Source organism: Gymnoscopelus microlampas (assembly GCF_963454915.1).
Source record: "Gymnoscopelus microlampas genome assembly, chromosome: 14".
In the NCBI taxonomy this organism is placed as follows: domain Eukaryota; kingdom Metazoa; phylum Chordata; class Actinopteri; order Myctophiformes; family Myctophidae; genus Gymnoscopelus; species Gymnoscopelus microlampas.
This window is the reverse complement of record NC_139951.1, coordinates 9,569,518-9,584,333: the sequence shown is the minus strand read 5'-3', so window position 1 is coordinate 9,584,333 and position 14,816 is coordinate 9,569,518. Positions and strand designations below refer to the sequence as shown.

At 42.8% G+C, this 14,816-nt stretch overlaps 1 protein-coding gene across 1 annotated transcript in view; it reads right to left on the bottom strand.

Moving 5' to 3' along the window:
* antxr1c (ANTXR cell adhesion molecule 1c) overlaps positions 1-14,477 on the bottom strand; it is a 93,807-nt gene extending 79,330 nt beyond the window's left edge. The window contains exon 1 of the mRNA XM_084079488.1: positions 13,957-14,477. Coding sequence (XP_083935614.1) covers positions 13,957-14,108 — 152 coding nt within the window. The 5' untranslated portion in view covers positions 14,109-14,477. The remainder of the gene's footprint in view (positions 1-13,956) is intronic.
* Between the last annotated feature and the right edge of the window lie 339 nt (positions 14,478-14,816).

Sequence of the window (14,816 nt, the reverse complement as noted above, 5' to 3'; positions counted from 1 at the left end):
CGCACGCGCGCGCACGCACACACACACACACACACACACACACGCACACACACACACACACACACACACACACACACACACACACACACACACATACACACACACACACACACACACACACACACACACACACACACACACACACACACACACACACGTGCTGCACGGTTGCCTGTATCAACAACAGCAGCGTGATTTCACAGCTGGTGATTGATTTGAGTTCCACTGGTTTCAAAGTAGCATCTTCTAGAGCTGGAAAAAATGAAATTGTACTGATGCCCAGTTGGACAGAGTTAATGTTATTAAAAAGAGAGAGAAGGGGGGAGGGGGGGGGGGGGGGGGGGCAAAAGAAAGAGAGATAGGAAGAGAAAGTTTATCGCTGTTTTCCCCCCTGTCTTTAATGACGTAGGTGTCTCAGATAAAACCCTGAGTCCTTCGCTCGTCGGTCGTCTCCTAACTGCTCTGTTCCTGTCCGTGACTCCAGGACAGGTTTCACCTCATCTGTCATCTGGCTGTGCTGTGGTGTGGAAAGAAAAGGATGTGAGGCCTATAATAGGCTGACGCCCGTCGGGAACCATGCCCCCGTTGCCGTTGGGAGCACGTGCCCCTCCAGTTATGCAATACCTGTTGTACCCGTTATCTGAGTACTTAAGTGCAGTGGCCATTATCATAGCACTAGGAGTCTATGATGTCAGCATTATGACGTGTTATAATCATTGTGTATGGATCGCCATGGGCATGAAAGGGACACAGACAGACGAGGAGACAGATTTTTGGATTTCCGGTTTTAGACGACCGCAGATTCGAACTGCATTCCCACTCAGCACAACAATCCTCTGCAATATAGACTAGGCTAGGTTTTAAGTTGATTGGTTAGACGGTGTGAGACAGACAGACACAGATTCTGTGCTTTTATAGATAGATAGTTGAGCACTGATGGCTTCGGCCTTGAAATGGCTGTAAACCTTTAATCCAGTGGTTCTCAAGGTCGGGTCCGGGGACCACCAGGGGTCCAAATGGGCCCTTACAGGTCTGTAACTCTGAGAGTGTACAAATGGAACCGAATGGACCCTCACGGGTCCATTCGGTTCCATTTGTACACTCTCAGTCAGAGTTAAATGAACACTGTATGGATTTAACAGTGTAGATTGGGGTACGGATAGCCTCGATGCTTTTATTGCTTAGTTTTGCTAAAAAATAAAAGCCTGGAGGAACGCGTCGGTGTACCCGGTATAGGAAGTGTTTCAATTCCCCAACCAACCATAGTGCAGTGGGCGTCGCTCGTAATGTTGTGTTAACGGGGCGGGGGTTGACGGACAGATCGGTGAACCAATGGGATGCAGCCGCAATCTCTCTGCGGCTCTATACACCCGCCCCTCTATACACAAAATCAGGAGCGTTGGTGCAGCCGCCCTAGGGTACGGATGACCCATTGTACACCGTCGGAGGTACAGACCCATACCGGTCCATTTGGGCCACTGTCGTTGAGAACCACTGCTTACATACATTCTTCTAACATACATGGTAGAAGAATGTGTTACTATGTCCTCTTTAAGCCCAAAGAACTCTGCCTGCCATCCACTGGCCTCAGTAGAGGCAGGCCTGGGCTCCTTCTCTCATTGTCCAGTCATTTCTAAACAAGAGCCCTGATTTATCACTGCGAGGGCAAAGTTGGTTCCCCTGTTTTAAGACTTTAATGACCTGCTCCATCAAATTAACCCCTCCGTGACCAGATTTGGCCATTTTCCTGCAAAGCTTTGCTCATTTTGCTTTGTTCGCTTAATGTGGATTATATGTTAAAACTTTTATAGCCACTTAAAACAACAACTTTAAAGCCGTTTCCTCCCCTGTTATTCAAATCAAGACCCATAAATTATCATTTGCAAGGGAATTTCCCCCCCTTTCTTTTTACCTCTCTCTGCCTAATTCTCTCTCTACCTCTCTCTCTCTCTCTCTCTCTCTCTCTCTTTCTCTCTCTCTCTCTCTCTCTCTCTCTCTCTCTCTCTCTCTGTTCTACCCTGCTCTTTCTTCAATACTTAAACTTTCCACTCTCGCATCACTCATCCCTTGACCTCCATGCTTTTCACTGCCAACCATCAAATGTGGAAAATGCTGTTTACTGATTCAACATGGTTCTTTTAAATTGTACGCAAAGCACCAATAAACAAATAAAAAACACTCTTTAAGTGATCATTTCATGAACTCAGTACAGCGTGTTCTTAATCTTCTGGGTTTGTACTGCCATATAGAGTATGCCAAGGTCAGCGCTTCCCTCAAGCAAGGATAAAGTTCTGGGCCAGACTACATGCCTCCAGAAATATTCAAGAACTGTGATATCATCAGGCAAAAACCTTGTATCTCTATTTTTTTTGTAAATTAATGCCCTTCTTCGTATCACACAAAAGTAGAAGAAATAGCCGATCTACAAGCTCAGTCTGTCATTGTCACTGTTGCAAAGATGTACAACAGGATGGTTCAAATCTTGCCATTGGGGGGAAGATGATAAGATTCTTGAAGGCGTACGGAATACCACCCAATCTGCTATCAAGGTGACAACACTGCACTGGACGGTGAAACTAATCGGTTTACGATCACAGCAGGAGTTCCACAAGGCAAGGGGATACACTAGAGCCCTTCTCGTTTCTCATCGCCCCTTGACTTCACACTGGGGAGAAGCATAGTCGGGTGGGAGGATGAGCTTGCTTTTACCATCACTCCTAGGAGGTTAAGAGCCGCAACCCACAGTTTTTGGAGACAGACCTGGAGGACATTGCGCGTGGCATTGCACAGCTCTCTGATAAAGTGGGACAGGCGCCAGAACAGCTCCTCCAAGAGGAGGCTGTATGCAGGCAGGTGGTTCTCTGTATGAACACCACGAAGACATACAGACTGATTCCCTGTCACTGCCAAATCCATTCCTTTGGGCTTGGGGAGGGTTTAGACAACCTCAGGCAGGCTATACACATGGAGTTGCCAGCTGCTTATTTTCACCCGAACAGTGAGGAGTTTCACCGTTAGAGCACAATACAACACACGCAGGGATGCACAGTCCATCCCTCCCAGTTCTGCACCCCACTGAACAGGCACCCTGCCCATGTGGGAATCAATTTACTAGTGCAGCTACGTAGATCATCCTCCACTGCTGGCTTCCCACAATACCCACAATTGGACAACCACCATTGGACATAAAAAACGTAACAAAAATTTGTCATTTAACCACTTAAACCCTATCTAATGGTTGACCGGAGACCCTCAGGTCTCTATACCAGTGTCTTTTCTGTTATTGTGGGGAAAGCTTTCGCTGAAAATAGCCGAGTTTATCGATCTGCTATTTTCTGCGAAAGCTTTCCCCACAATACTGGGCTTTAAGTGGTTAATTGTAAAGACAAGTGCCGTCACATTTCATAGGTTCTTACATGAATCATTTGTACTTTTCTCAGGATATCATATGAACCGCTGTGAGAAATGAATGGGTTTGAATAGACACATTTCAGACACAAGGTCGAGACATGTATCTCATCACCTGTGTCCCCTTCCCTTCCCTCTGTGTTCCCTATCCTTTGTATGGCTTGTTTATTGAGGTGTTGCTGTTCACTGTATGGAAACCCCCCCCAGACACCAAACCCCTTTTAGTCTTCCAGTTTCATGTAAAACAGCAGGATGCGGCTTGCATGTCCTGATTCAGCAAATACCAGGTCTACCCAAAGGAGTGGGTGTGTGGAGCCGGGGCGTGTTGAACAAGGGCTAGAATGTTAAAAGCAGTCCCTGGGGTCGCTGAGCTGACAGAGGCCCCGATGTTATGGTTTGATAAAAGCTGGTTGTTCAGTCTTCTGCGTGTGTGTGTGTGTGTGTGTGTGTGTGTGTGTGTGTGTGTGTGTGTGTGTGTGTGTGTGTGTGTGTGTGTGTGTGTGTGTGTGTGTGTGTGTGTGTGTGTGTGTGTGTGTGTGTGTGTGACACACACAGTATTATTTCTTGCTGAGCTGGATAGTTATGTCTCTTGTTTACCTGCATGTGGTGTGCTCAGTATTCTGTCGATCTTTGTACTATTACTGTATGTGTTTATTGTATTATGTGTTTACTACTGTGTGCAGTGTGTGGTAAATAGTAATGTCAGCCTCTCCATAGAGGGATTGATGAAGTGTCTAAAGTGGGTTTCAAGCTTTTTTTTGTCCAAGGCACACCAATGGGCAACTCAAAACCTCAAGGCAAATTCACAGCGAAAATAGCAGATCGACAAGTGCACAAGGTATCACAATGCAACATTTGTGAGCTTGTAGATTGTCTATTTTCACTATTTGTGGTTGAAAATATTTGTTTTGGGGTATAGAATGTACCTCTTTATTCAGAAATGAGTGCACACAACGTACTGATATAGTAAATACAAAATGACAAGTCATAACTGTTTGAGCAATATTGATATGTAGTTATCGAAAAATCCCAAAGTCTGTCGTTAAATGTCCTATTGACCTATTGAACTGTACTTCCCTGCGCTTGTCTTTGCAAACTGTTAATAAAGTATTCAATCAATCAATCAATCAATCAATCAATCAATCAATCAATCGCACCTGGACTTGTATCACGACACACAAGTGTGCTTCTGCACACCGTTTGAGAACCGCTGGTATAGAGGGAATGAAGTGAAGTGTCTGAATTGTGACTGTGGTGCTAATGGGAGAACACAGGATGTGATTCAGTGGGTAGTGACTCGCCTCTGTCCCTTTCATGATGGTGACAGTGGGAGCCCTGGGAGGGAGACAAGATTGTAGGCTACAACTGTGATTCTCAACCCTTTCAAACCATTAAGACCTGAGGCCAATTCTACAAAACGCCTTCTAAATCCTGACCTAAGTTTCCTGAAAAATATTTTTATTCAAAAAACGTAACAAAATTAACATGGCTTTATACTGTATATAGCAACAACTAGACACAGAGGTGTTCCCGGCTTGAAAGGTATAACAACGAACAGGTCTGAATGGGCTCATTTCAAGGACCCCCAGTTTGTTATGAATTAGACCACAGACCCCATTTGATACTTTTTCATCTCTGGGCACCCATTCTACACTGTACAATCCATTCCTCAGTGTCAATTTAACTCTGAGAGTGTACAAATGGAACCAAATGGACCCGTAAGGGTCCATTTGGTTCCATTTGTACACTCAGGCCATTTGTACAACCCAGGCGGTCCCCTTACCCGATGTTGAGAAACGTACACCTACAGTACTGTGGGAGGTAGGTTAGTGCTGTGGCAGGAACTGATCCCAGGCCAGCAGGCAGAGACCAGGGTCCCGAAACGGGCTTGTTAAACACAACGTCAATGGGGTGCATTGATAGGACTTCTGGGTATATGACGTAGAACCGCATGGTTTACAGTGGCAGTCATTGTGGCAGTGTATTTACAGTAGCAGCACAGTACTACCACTAATAAAAATCAGTGCGGTACTTGTCCAGAAGAGTATAATAGACGTTATTACCCTTATCCAGATAAAACACACTATATTCAATGCTGCCTTCTGACAAAAAACTCAGGTGTACTTTTCAAAAGGTCTTAAATTCATATTTTAAACCTGCAATCCATTATGTTTTATGTCCTCTCCCGATGGAGAGAGCTAATAACAACTGCAAAACGCGGGATTTGAACCCAAGACACCGTTGTGGAAGTCCATGTTTTTTCAACCGCTTGTTCAAGAGAGAATCCCTGCTTGGCCAGGGAATATATTGGGCATATGGGCTTCAGGCAGGGCTACTTTTTGATTGATTGAATACTTTATCAGTCAAACACGTTAACAGCACGGAAGTACAATACACTTGGGCTACGAGGATAACACAATTGGCTGATACATTTGTCAATATGAAATATGAAATGGTGAATTTGAGGGATGTACAAGTCACTGTTGCTCCTTCCAGTTTAGCTGCATTTTCATGTGTTCCGCTGTGTGACTTTAACTTACATGGGCATATATGTTAACAAGAGAGAACAACACATGACACCGTATAGCGTACATAGCGTATGTAATCACTTAACGCACGCCTCATTGACAAAGCTTTCAATTAGCTAATTATCACGGCTGAATTTAGCAGACATTTATTTCAGCAGTGGGACAGAGAGGCGGGTGGCAGCTATAGTCGATCTAATTGGTATAGTATGTGCAATTGAGCTCTTTTTTTTATACCACACACACCACAACACAGCTGTCTGACTTCACAGTATGGAGGGCTCTGTGAAGTTACAATGGGATTCGAGGCGGAATTAATTCAGAGAGTGGCTTTCGGAAGGAGAGAGTGGTGGTGTGGGTCTCTTTGAACGCTGGGTGGGTGGAGGGAAGACTATGGCTCACATAAAGTTTCCACAGTATTTTATTTGATCCACTTGTACAGCACTAAACGGCATCGTTCTTTTTATAAACTTGAATTCCTCCGGAGGAGGAGGTCGACTTGTGTGTGAATGCGATTTTATTTCAGGGGTCACTTTCATGCAGTCTCGTGTGACCGCAATTCTACTAGTTAGGTACTGAGCAGCTCCTTGGCAGTAACTGGGAATTAAAGATGCAGCATGGAATTGATTTAATGAATAAAATATTATTTCAACTCAACTATTCAATCTGAACTATGTTAATGCAATATAACTAGTACACTTTGCAGTGGTTGGAGGTGGTCTCCCTGCTCTCCCATTGAGCACTAGCTTAAAGGGATAGTTCACCCCAAAAATAACTTTTTTTCTATCGATTAGTCACCCCATGGAGACTTGAATTCATGGATATCTTTTTGTTTTTGTCACATTCCGGTAGGAAACACAAAGGAGACTCCTTGTACCAGAACGGCCATCCATTTATTGGCTTGGGAATGCAACAAAAACAAAAAAATATCCATTCATTCAAGTCTCCATGGGGTAACTAATCGATAGAAATAATGTCATTTTGGGGTGAACTATCCCTTTAAGCTCACAAGCAACATCTCCCCTCACCAAGCATGGGTTGCCTCTTGGATTTGGTCATGAGTTTGAATCTCGATTAGGACATAGAACTCACGGATTGCAGCTTTAAATATACCTTGTTCAAAGACAGCCTCGGCTCAACGTCTGTTTGTGTTTCTGAGCGATGATGCAATGTTTCCAATTCCCTTTTACTGCCAAGATTTTCCAAGTCAGCACGGGGTTCAAACCGGCTATTTTCTGATCGCGAACCGGCCCGACCTCCATCTACGCGAACCTCAGTCCTACGCCGTCACCACCACCGCGACGTGAGCTCATCTCCCGGTGTCTGTAATAAATCTCTTCGGCGTGCGTTTATGAGCTTCACGCAGCGCGGTATCGCCCTCATTACGGTCTGCTTTATGGACCTCCACTCACACTGAACCATAGCATACTTTCCTCCCTACCAAACACCAACGCCGTCCACATCTACAAGATGTTCTGTCACACATGTGTTCCTCGATACCGGACATGCTGCGAAACACAGTGCATGATGAAATCTGAGATAAGATGAGTTACAATCAGCGGTGGAAAAAGTATTCACATTTCTTACTTAAGTAAAAGTATCGATACCGCAATGTAGAAATAGTCCGTTGCAAGTAAAAGTCTGGAATAAAAAATTTACTTGAGTTTAAAAGTACAAAAGTATTGCCATCAAAATGTACTTAAAGTACCAAAAGTAGAAAGTACTCATTATGCAGAATATCCCATTTCACAAGTTTTCAAATGTATACAAATCTCTTGAAAATAGCAGATCTACAAGCTCACAATGCATCGCATCGCGACGCATTGTGATATTGTAGATCGGCTATTTTCAAATATCGGGCTGAAGTGGGTAATGTATTTTTGTAATAATAATCTCGGTGTTTACAAAGTAACTAGTAACTAAAGTTTAAGAGTAAAAGTACAATATTTGCCTCTGAGATGTATTGGAGTAGAAGTAAAAGTAGCTGAAAATTGTACTTAAGTACAATACTTGAGTTAACTACCTCCCAACCCCAGTAAACCCTATTCTGGGGGGAATATTCGCCAGAGAATTTCCCTGCTGTGAGCTTGTAGATCGGCTCATTTTTGGCAAAGAGATTTGGTGTAGACGGATAAAAAGCACAGCACAAAAGTAGGTTAAGATGAGATGAGATGTTTTTAAGATTAGTTAAGATGAGATCAGAAGAATTGCTCTCTGACTGCTCTGAGTGTCATGGCGGCGCAGATGTACGGCTGCAGCTGTGCTCGCTTGACCTTACCTAGTAACTGTCAGTGTCACTGTTGAACAAACCCTAAGCCTGTCGCCTGTGCCTTTTATCGACCTGTGCATTAGGCTGAATGCTCTTTTACATTTGGATATAGGACTTATTTTAATCTACATGACAGATTTTAACTGATTCTAACGTGCTTTTTTATGCTCTTCTCTTTTATTCTCACTTCTTTTAACCTGCAACAGTGAATGCCTATAGCTGCACAGATCTGCACAAAATGACAATTTCCCCAAATGTTTACCCTGTATTTGTGTCAAGACAATAAAAGTTGATAGATTGGTTGACACGATGAGATAACATTAGATGAGTTGAGAAGATTTTCCAAAGACAATTTATCATTTCAAAAGTCAGAAAGCAGATACAGCAGAACAGTGTGCAGAAAACACAAAACAGAATGCAGAAAAACTGAAACTATCTCATATATCAAGCCAAAAGAACTGTGATTGTTTAAGCCATAATCTTGCAGCTGTACAGCAATATATCGTCTATGTCAGGTGGAAACGCGTTTCGAGCTTGGGGATCTGCTACTATTGGCGCTTTTGTGTGACGCTGTAGTATGATCAAGTAAGGCATTAATTGACATGTGTTTGAAATCCCCTCCCTGCTGCTCTGTACCTTGTTAGTCAGTCAGAGTGGAGTAAGCACCAACGCTGGTGAGCTAACGATGCTAAACTGACACAAAACAGACTTTGTTCCCCTCATTTGCGAACATGTGTCCTTTCTTACGGCGCCGCGCACGCCAACAGTGGTGGAGGAAGTACAGTACTCAGGTCTTTTACTTAAGTAAGGAAGTATCATTACCACACCATGAATGAAAATATTATGTTACAAGTACTGTATTCAAAACTGTTACTTGAGTAAAAGTACAAAAGTATTGGCGGCATTGTCACACTTTTTCAACAATAGCAGATCTACAGTACCAGGCTCCAGCTCAAAACGCCCTGTTGTGAGCTTAGTATATCGGCTATTTTCGAATAGACAAAGTATGAAATAGCGCTTTATTGATTAATGTAAGTTTTGTAATAAATACATCTACCAAGTGACTTGTAACTCAAGTTTTCAAACAATTGTAGTTGAGTAAGACGGAGTAATTAGCATGAAGTATGGCAAAATGGAAACACTGAAGTAAAGTAAAAGTACCTAAAATATCATCAATGTCGGGTGGTAACCCTCATACAGGATGTCCAAAACTGTTACTTTTCACGATTCAAATTCAAAAACAGCAAAAATAGCAGATCCACAAGCTCAAAACGCGTCGCTTTGCGCCACGTTTCGAGCTTGTAGATCTGCTACTTTTGATGTTTTGTGTGACACCGTAGTGCGATCACGTAGGGCGCTAAATTACGAAAAAAACACAAAAAAATAGAATATGGAAATAAGAGAGTTTCTGCCCGACAACGACGATACGTGCTTGGGTATACGGTCCTTGAGTAAATGTACTTAGTTACTTTCCACCCACTGCTCATTTGTGAACATGTGTCGTGTCTTACGGCAGCGCGCACGCCAACCCAGCTGCATCCCTCCACATCTGAGGAGCACGCACGCACTGAGTCACGGGTTCGTTGGAGATGCTTAGCACCGTGACACGGACCGCTTTTCATTCTTCTGTGTCTCTCAGGAGAATCGGCATAATGCCTCGGAAACACTGAGAAAAAACACCACATTATAATAATTTATCCCTTTATGGGACGTTCTTTTCCAGAGCTAATAAGAAAGGGGGGAGGAGACAGGCCGTACACGTGTTTTAAAAGTTACGTCAACTTGCCAGGAGTGTGTCTGTAGACCGAGCTTTCGTTTCCAGATGACCAAAGAACATTGCAAGTGACTAAAACAGTACACAGTAAATATCCATTTATCCATTTGTAAGTCAGAGAGTTTACAAATCGATCCCTGCAGGCTCAATTGGTTACCTTTGTAAACTGTTAAAGCTGCAATCCAACTTTTTTTTAATCAAATGCTATTTTGACCCATCAGTATAGTATGCTAAAGGGATAGTTCACACAAAACATTTCTTATTTTCTATCAATTACACACCCCATGAAGCCTTGAATTCATGGAGATTTTTTTATTTTTGACACATCCCTAAGCCAATAATTTGATGACCGGCAGAAAGATGCTAATGTCTCCGGTAGGAGACTTAAAGTTGACACTTTGAGTCTCCTATCAAATTATTGGCTTAGGAATGTGACAAAAACATTCATCTCCATGAATTCAAAAATGAAAAAAAGTCATGAACAATCCCTTTAATACAATATAACTAACATAACGGTGGTAGTTGTCTATGCTCTTCTACTGACAGTATATCCTATGGCAGTAGGACCACTACCGGTTGATAATAGGTATTGCATGAAGGTCAAAGCGCAATTTAACCTATGCTCAAACAGGCCTATTATTTGGTGGCCCACTTGCAGTACCGTCGCAGCCCACCAGTGGGGCCCCCGGCCCGCATGGTTGAGAACAGAGGTCTGAGGCAGTGTGTGTGCGCCATGAATCTTCCTGTAATCCACAACGATAACTGAACAGAGACGTTCCACAGTTAGTAGCTAAGCATTGGGCTGGTATAGCGATGATTAGAAACACCTTGCTGTTAACTGTGATTCATGCATCACGAATCGTCACAGCTCGCCACAGACGTGCTGAATTAGTGCCGCTTTTTCAGCTTGTCCCCAAGGGCGAATCATTTGGAGAAACACAAGTGTTTTGTGTTACAATCAATCAAGTAATTCGGTGTCCCTGTGAAATGTGCATAAAGGGAATAGTCTGGTTACTAATGCGGCACAGACGCAGGTTGAATACTACATCAAGAGGGACTCTCACTTTTACTGTAGTATCCATGTTGACTGGCTTTTTACAAGCTATGTTAAAGCTGCAAGCCGGAACATACAGTATGAATAAAATGATGTCATTTTAACCAATGTGTACGGTGTTAATACATTATAACAGGCACATCTGAAGTGGGTGGAGGCGTTCTCCCTACTTTTCCACTGAGAAATGCAGTCCCTGAATCAGTATTATTGTCACATCACAGGGTTACACGTGTAAAGAAGTTGGTGAAATTGTTTTTTTTTTGTTGTGCATGCTCCATCATTTTGTAGTTTCCGTGAGAGGATATAGCATGGAAACCAGACGAATCTGCCACAGCTTTAAAAAAAAATAGCCCTGGGCAGTGATATTAGTCTGGCCATGCCAGGCAAGAGAAGATAGAGCTAGAATGAAAGCAGGAGCGATAAGAAAGGGGAAAAAAAGAACACAGGATAGCAACAGGACCCTGGTATAGGACACCTACTGGTTGACAATTAGAAGACCGGGGTTCGAAACGCGGGTGTTACAGTTGCAAAGAATTTATCAAACGTGCAGTTTTAACTGCAGTGCACACTTGTGTGTGTGCTGTAGAACACACGTGGTCCCCAGGGGTCCTTTATGGTGTTTCAGGGGGTCCCCAGCTAAATTATTGATAGTTAGGAGGACAGGAGGAACCCAAATGGACCCTTACAGGTCTGTAAACTCTGTGGCCTTAATGCATGCTGAACCGGAGGGTCCTTGAAATGAAAAAGGTTTCAGAAGCACTGCTGCAGTAGAGTGCTCTCCATGTGCCCGTCTGCTGCCTGAAATGCATGCTCTGTATTTTCCCCTCATGCAGGCAGGCTGAGCCCCGGCCCCGGCATGCCGCTGAGGGCCAGCTCTGAAGATGTCAGAACCACAACATTTTTCCAATGTGGGCGGACGGAGAGGAAATGAATGAAATGGTCACTGAGCGACAGAGAGAGAGAGAGAGAGAGAGAGAGAGAGAGAGAGAGAGAGAGAGAGAGAGAGAGAGAGAGAGAGAGAGAGAGAGAGAGAGAGAGAGAGAGAGAGAGAGGGGAGAGAGAGGAGAGAGAGAGAGAGAGAGAGAGAGAGAGAGAGAGAGAGAGGAAAAGTCCCCTTGATAATTTAGGGTTCTTGATTTGAATGACAGGAGAGGAAGTGGCGTTAAAGTTGTACTTGTTGTTGTTTTTAAGTGGCTATTAAAGGTTGTACAATAATTCACATAACATAAACAAACATCAGATGAGAAAACTCTCCAGCCCTTGTCAAGGAGAGAGAGAGAGAGAGAGAGAGAGGGATTAATTCTATTGGGTCTTTGTCCTTGCAGTAATAGCCTAATTCAGGGGCTCTTGTTTAGGAATGACTGAGTAATGAGAGAGGAAGTGGGATGAAGGTCTGGAAATGTATGCTTAGATATGTAACTACTGGTCGAGAGAGAGGAGAGAGAGAGAGAGAAGAGAGAGGGAGGGAGGGAGGGAGGGAGGGAGGGGGAGAAGAATCTTTTTGAGTGATCTTCCGTTGTATTGCTTACTCAGCAGTCAGCCTCCTTCAGGAGCGTCATCGCGCATGCGCACACTCGCTCCCCAGATGTGATGAGGTAAAGATGTTTTTCATAAATGTATAATAACCTCATAACCTGCCAACAACCTCCTCCACCTTTGACGTCACTTAATGAATCCCCATCGAACAGTATAGGCTACAATTGCACTGCTCGCTGCAAAAAAAACAGCTGTCAATGATATTAGAATAACAGACAACAGAGGTCATGAAACAAAGAATGCCATCATGATAAAACAAATTATGAAAAGAAAATTGCTGACCAGCATTTTTTTTTAAAATATATTCTGGATGTGTTACCCTCCACCCCCCCAAGTATTGATGCAAACACAGCCGTCCTCTGTCCTAAGATACTGTATATGCCATTTTTCAGGGCAGCACATTTTTGCTAAAATTATATAGGACGTAAATAATGTTTGGGACTTGCATGTTTTCCTCTTTTTGTTGTTCTTTTAACATGACATTATAGGCCATTGTTACACATGCATTCTTGTTAATTTCACTCTGAAAGTGTACAAATTACATAGTGCAGTCTTTGTGCACAACATGTGCACTCTCAGTGAGTTGGTGGTAGGCTACATGAGTCAGAAGAAAAATCTACTTTCTTGTCAAATCACTCGTTTGCAGCTGTAAAGAAGTGGGTGAAATTAGTTTTTGTTCTCAACTTCTCAACCTTTTCAGGCTGTGATCCCCCAAAATAATCATATTTGAACTGGGGACCCCTCACCCTGACAAGCACTTGGAATTGTCGGAGTTGAGGCATTACATTTTCAATTCAACAGATACAAATTGTGCAAATAGCAGATCTACAAGCGAGGCGTTGTGAGCATGTAGATCAGCTATTTTCACATTTTTGCCTCTTTCTTACATGATTTAACAATTTGGCCAATGTTTCACCCAGCTTTTACAGTAGCCTATAGTTTGTTGATTACTTTTGATGCAGTGATGATCTTTTTCTTTTCTTTCTTTTTGAGGTATTAAAAAGGTATTATAAGTTCTTAAATTGTCACTTTACTGTCATCTGAGGAAATTGTCACTTTACTGTCATCTGCCCCCCCCCCCCCCCAACATGATTTTGGGGAGACTGCACAGGTTGAGGACCACTGGTTTAAATTAACACCATTTTAACTGTAAATGGGGTATAATAGGCCTACTGCCAGCCTGGCACATGGCACCATTTTGATCTTGCCTCCTTTTAATTTGTTCTTGGATGACATTTTTGATCTTATTGTTTTTAATCTTGTTTAATATTGTGTGTTATTTTTCTTTTGTTGATCTCTTTTTTTATGTAAAGCACTTTGGGCTGCATTTGAGGTCATGAAAGGTGCTATACAAACAAAGTTTATTATTCTTCTTCTTATTATTACTTACTTGTCAAGTACAAAATACAGGTCAAACGCTCCTTGGCAAGAACTCTCCTCTTCTTCCACCTCTTCATCATCTGGAACCTCTGGCTCTGCGCTGACGGAGGGTAAACAACACAATAATCCCAACCAAAACAAAACCAGGACGAAAAAACGCATGTTGTTGAGGAGGAAAACAAAAAATAAATCACAAATATTCTCCCCAGAAAGTTGCAATCAGCTGCAGCCGTTGATGTCGTGCTCATATGGACATACAAACACACACGGTCACTTGTTGGAGCGGCTGGCACCGCTCAAAAAGAGACGAACTAAACAAAACCAAAAAAAAATCACAGTAATTCTCCCCAGGAAAAAAAAGAGACAAACTATTCAAACAAAACAAAAAAAACGTATTCCATTTGGAAGATGCGCTCCCTCTCACATCCCAGAGAACCGTTATTTTGAGACTGAGGGGAGAAAAAAACTTGAGATGCATAAAACAAAGGATGCAACTGGAATCTGTCCCGTTTCTCCAACACGACACCTTCTTTCAAGACCCAAAAAAAAGTGTGTGTGTGTGTGTGTGTGTGTGTGTGTGTGTGTGTGTATGTGTGTGTGTGTGTGTGTGTGTGTGTGTGTGTGTGGGGAGGGGGTTGTCGTTGTCCACCACGCATTGAAATATTTAGCCTACTTTTTATAGTCCTCTGCACACCAACAAAGCTGAACAATTTGCTTTTTATTAAATGTAATCTCTATGCAAATGAGCGTTTCAATAGAAGTTCGAAAGCAAAAAGCTTGCTTTAATTCTCCCTAGACCTCATTCTTGAAGCTGTTTCTACTGTATTTCTGCTTCGTTTTATTTTTTGCTTTTTTTGGAGCATTACATCT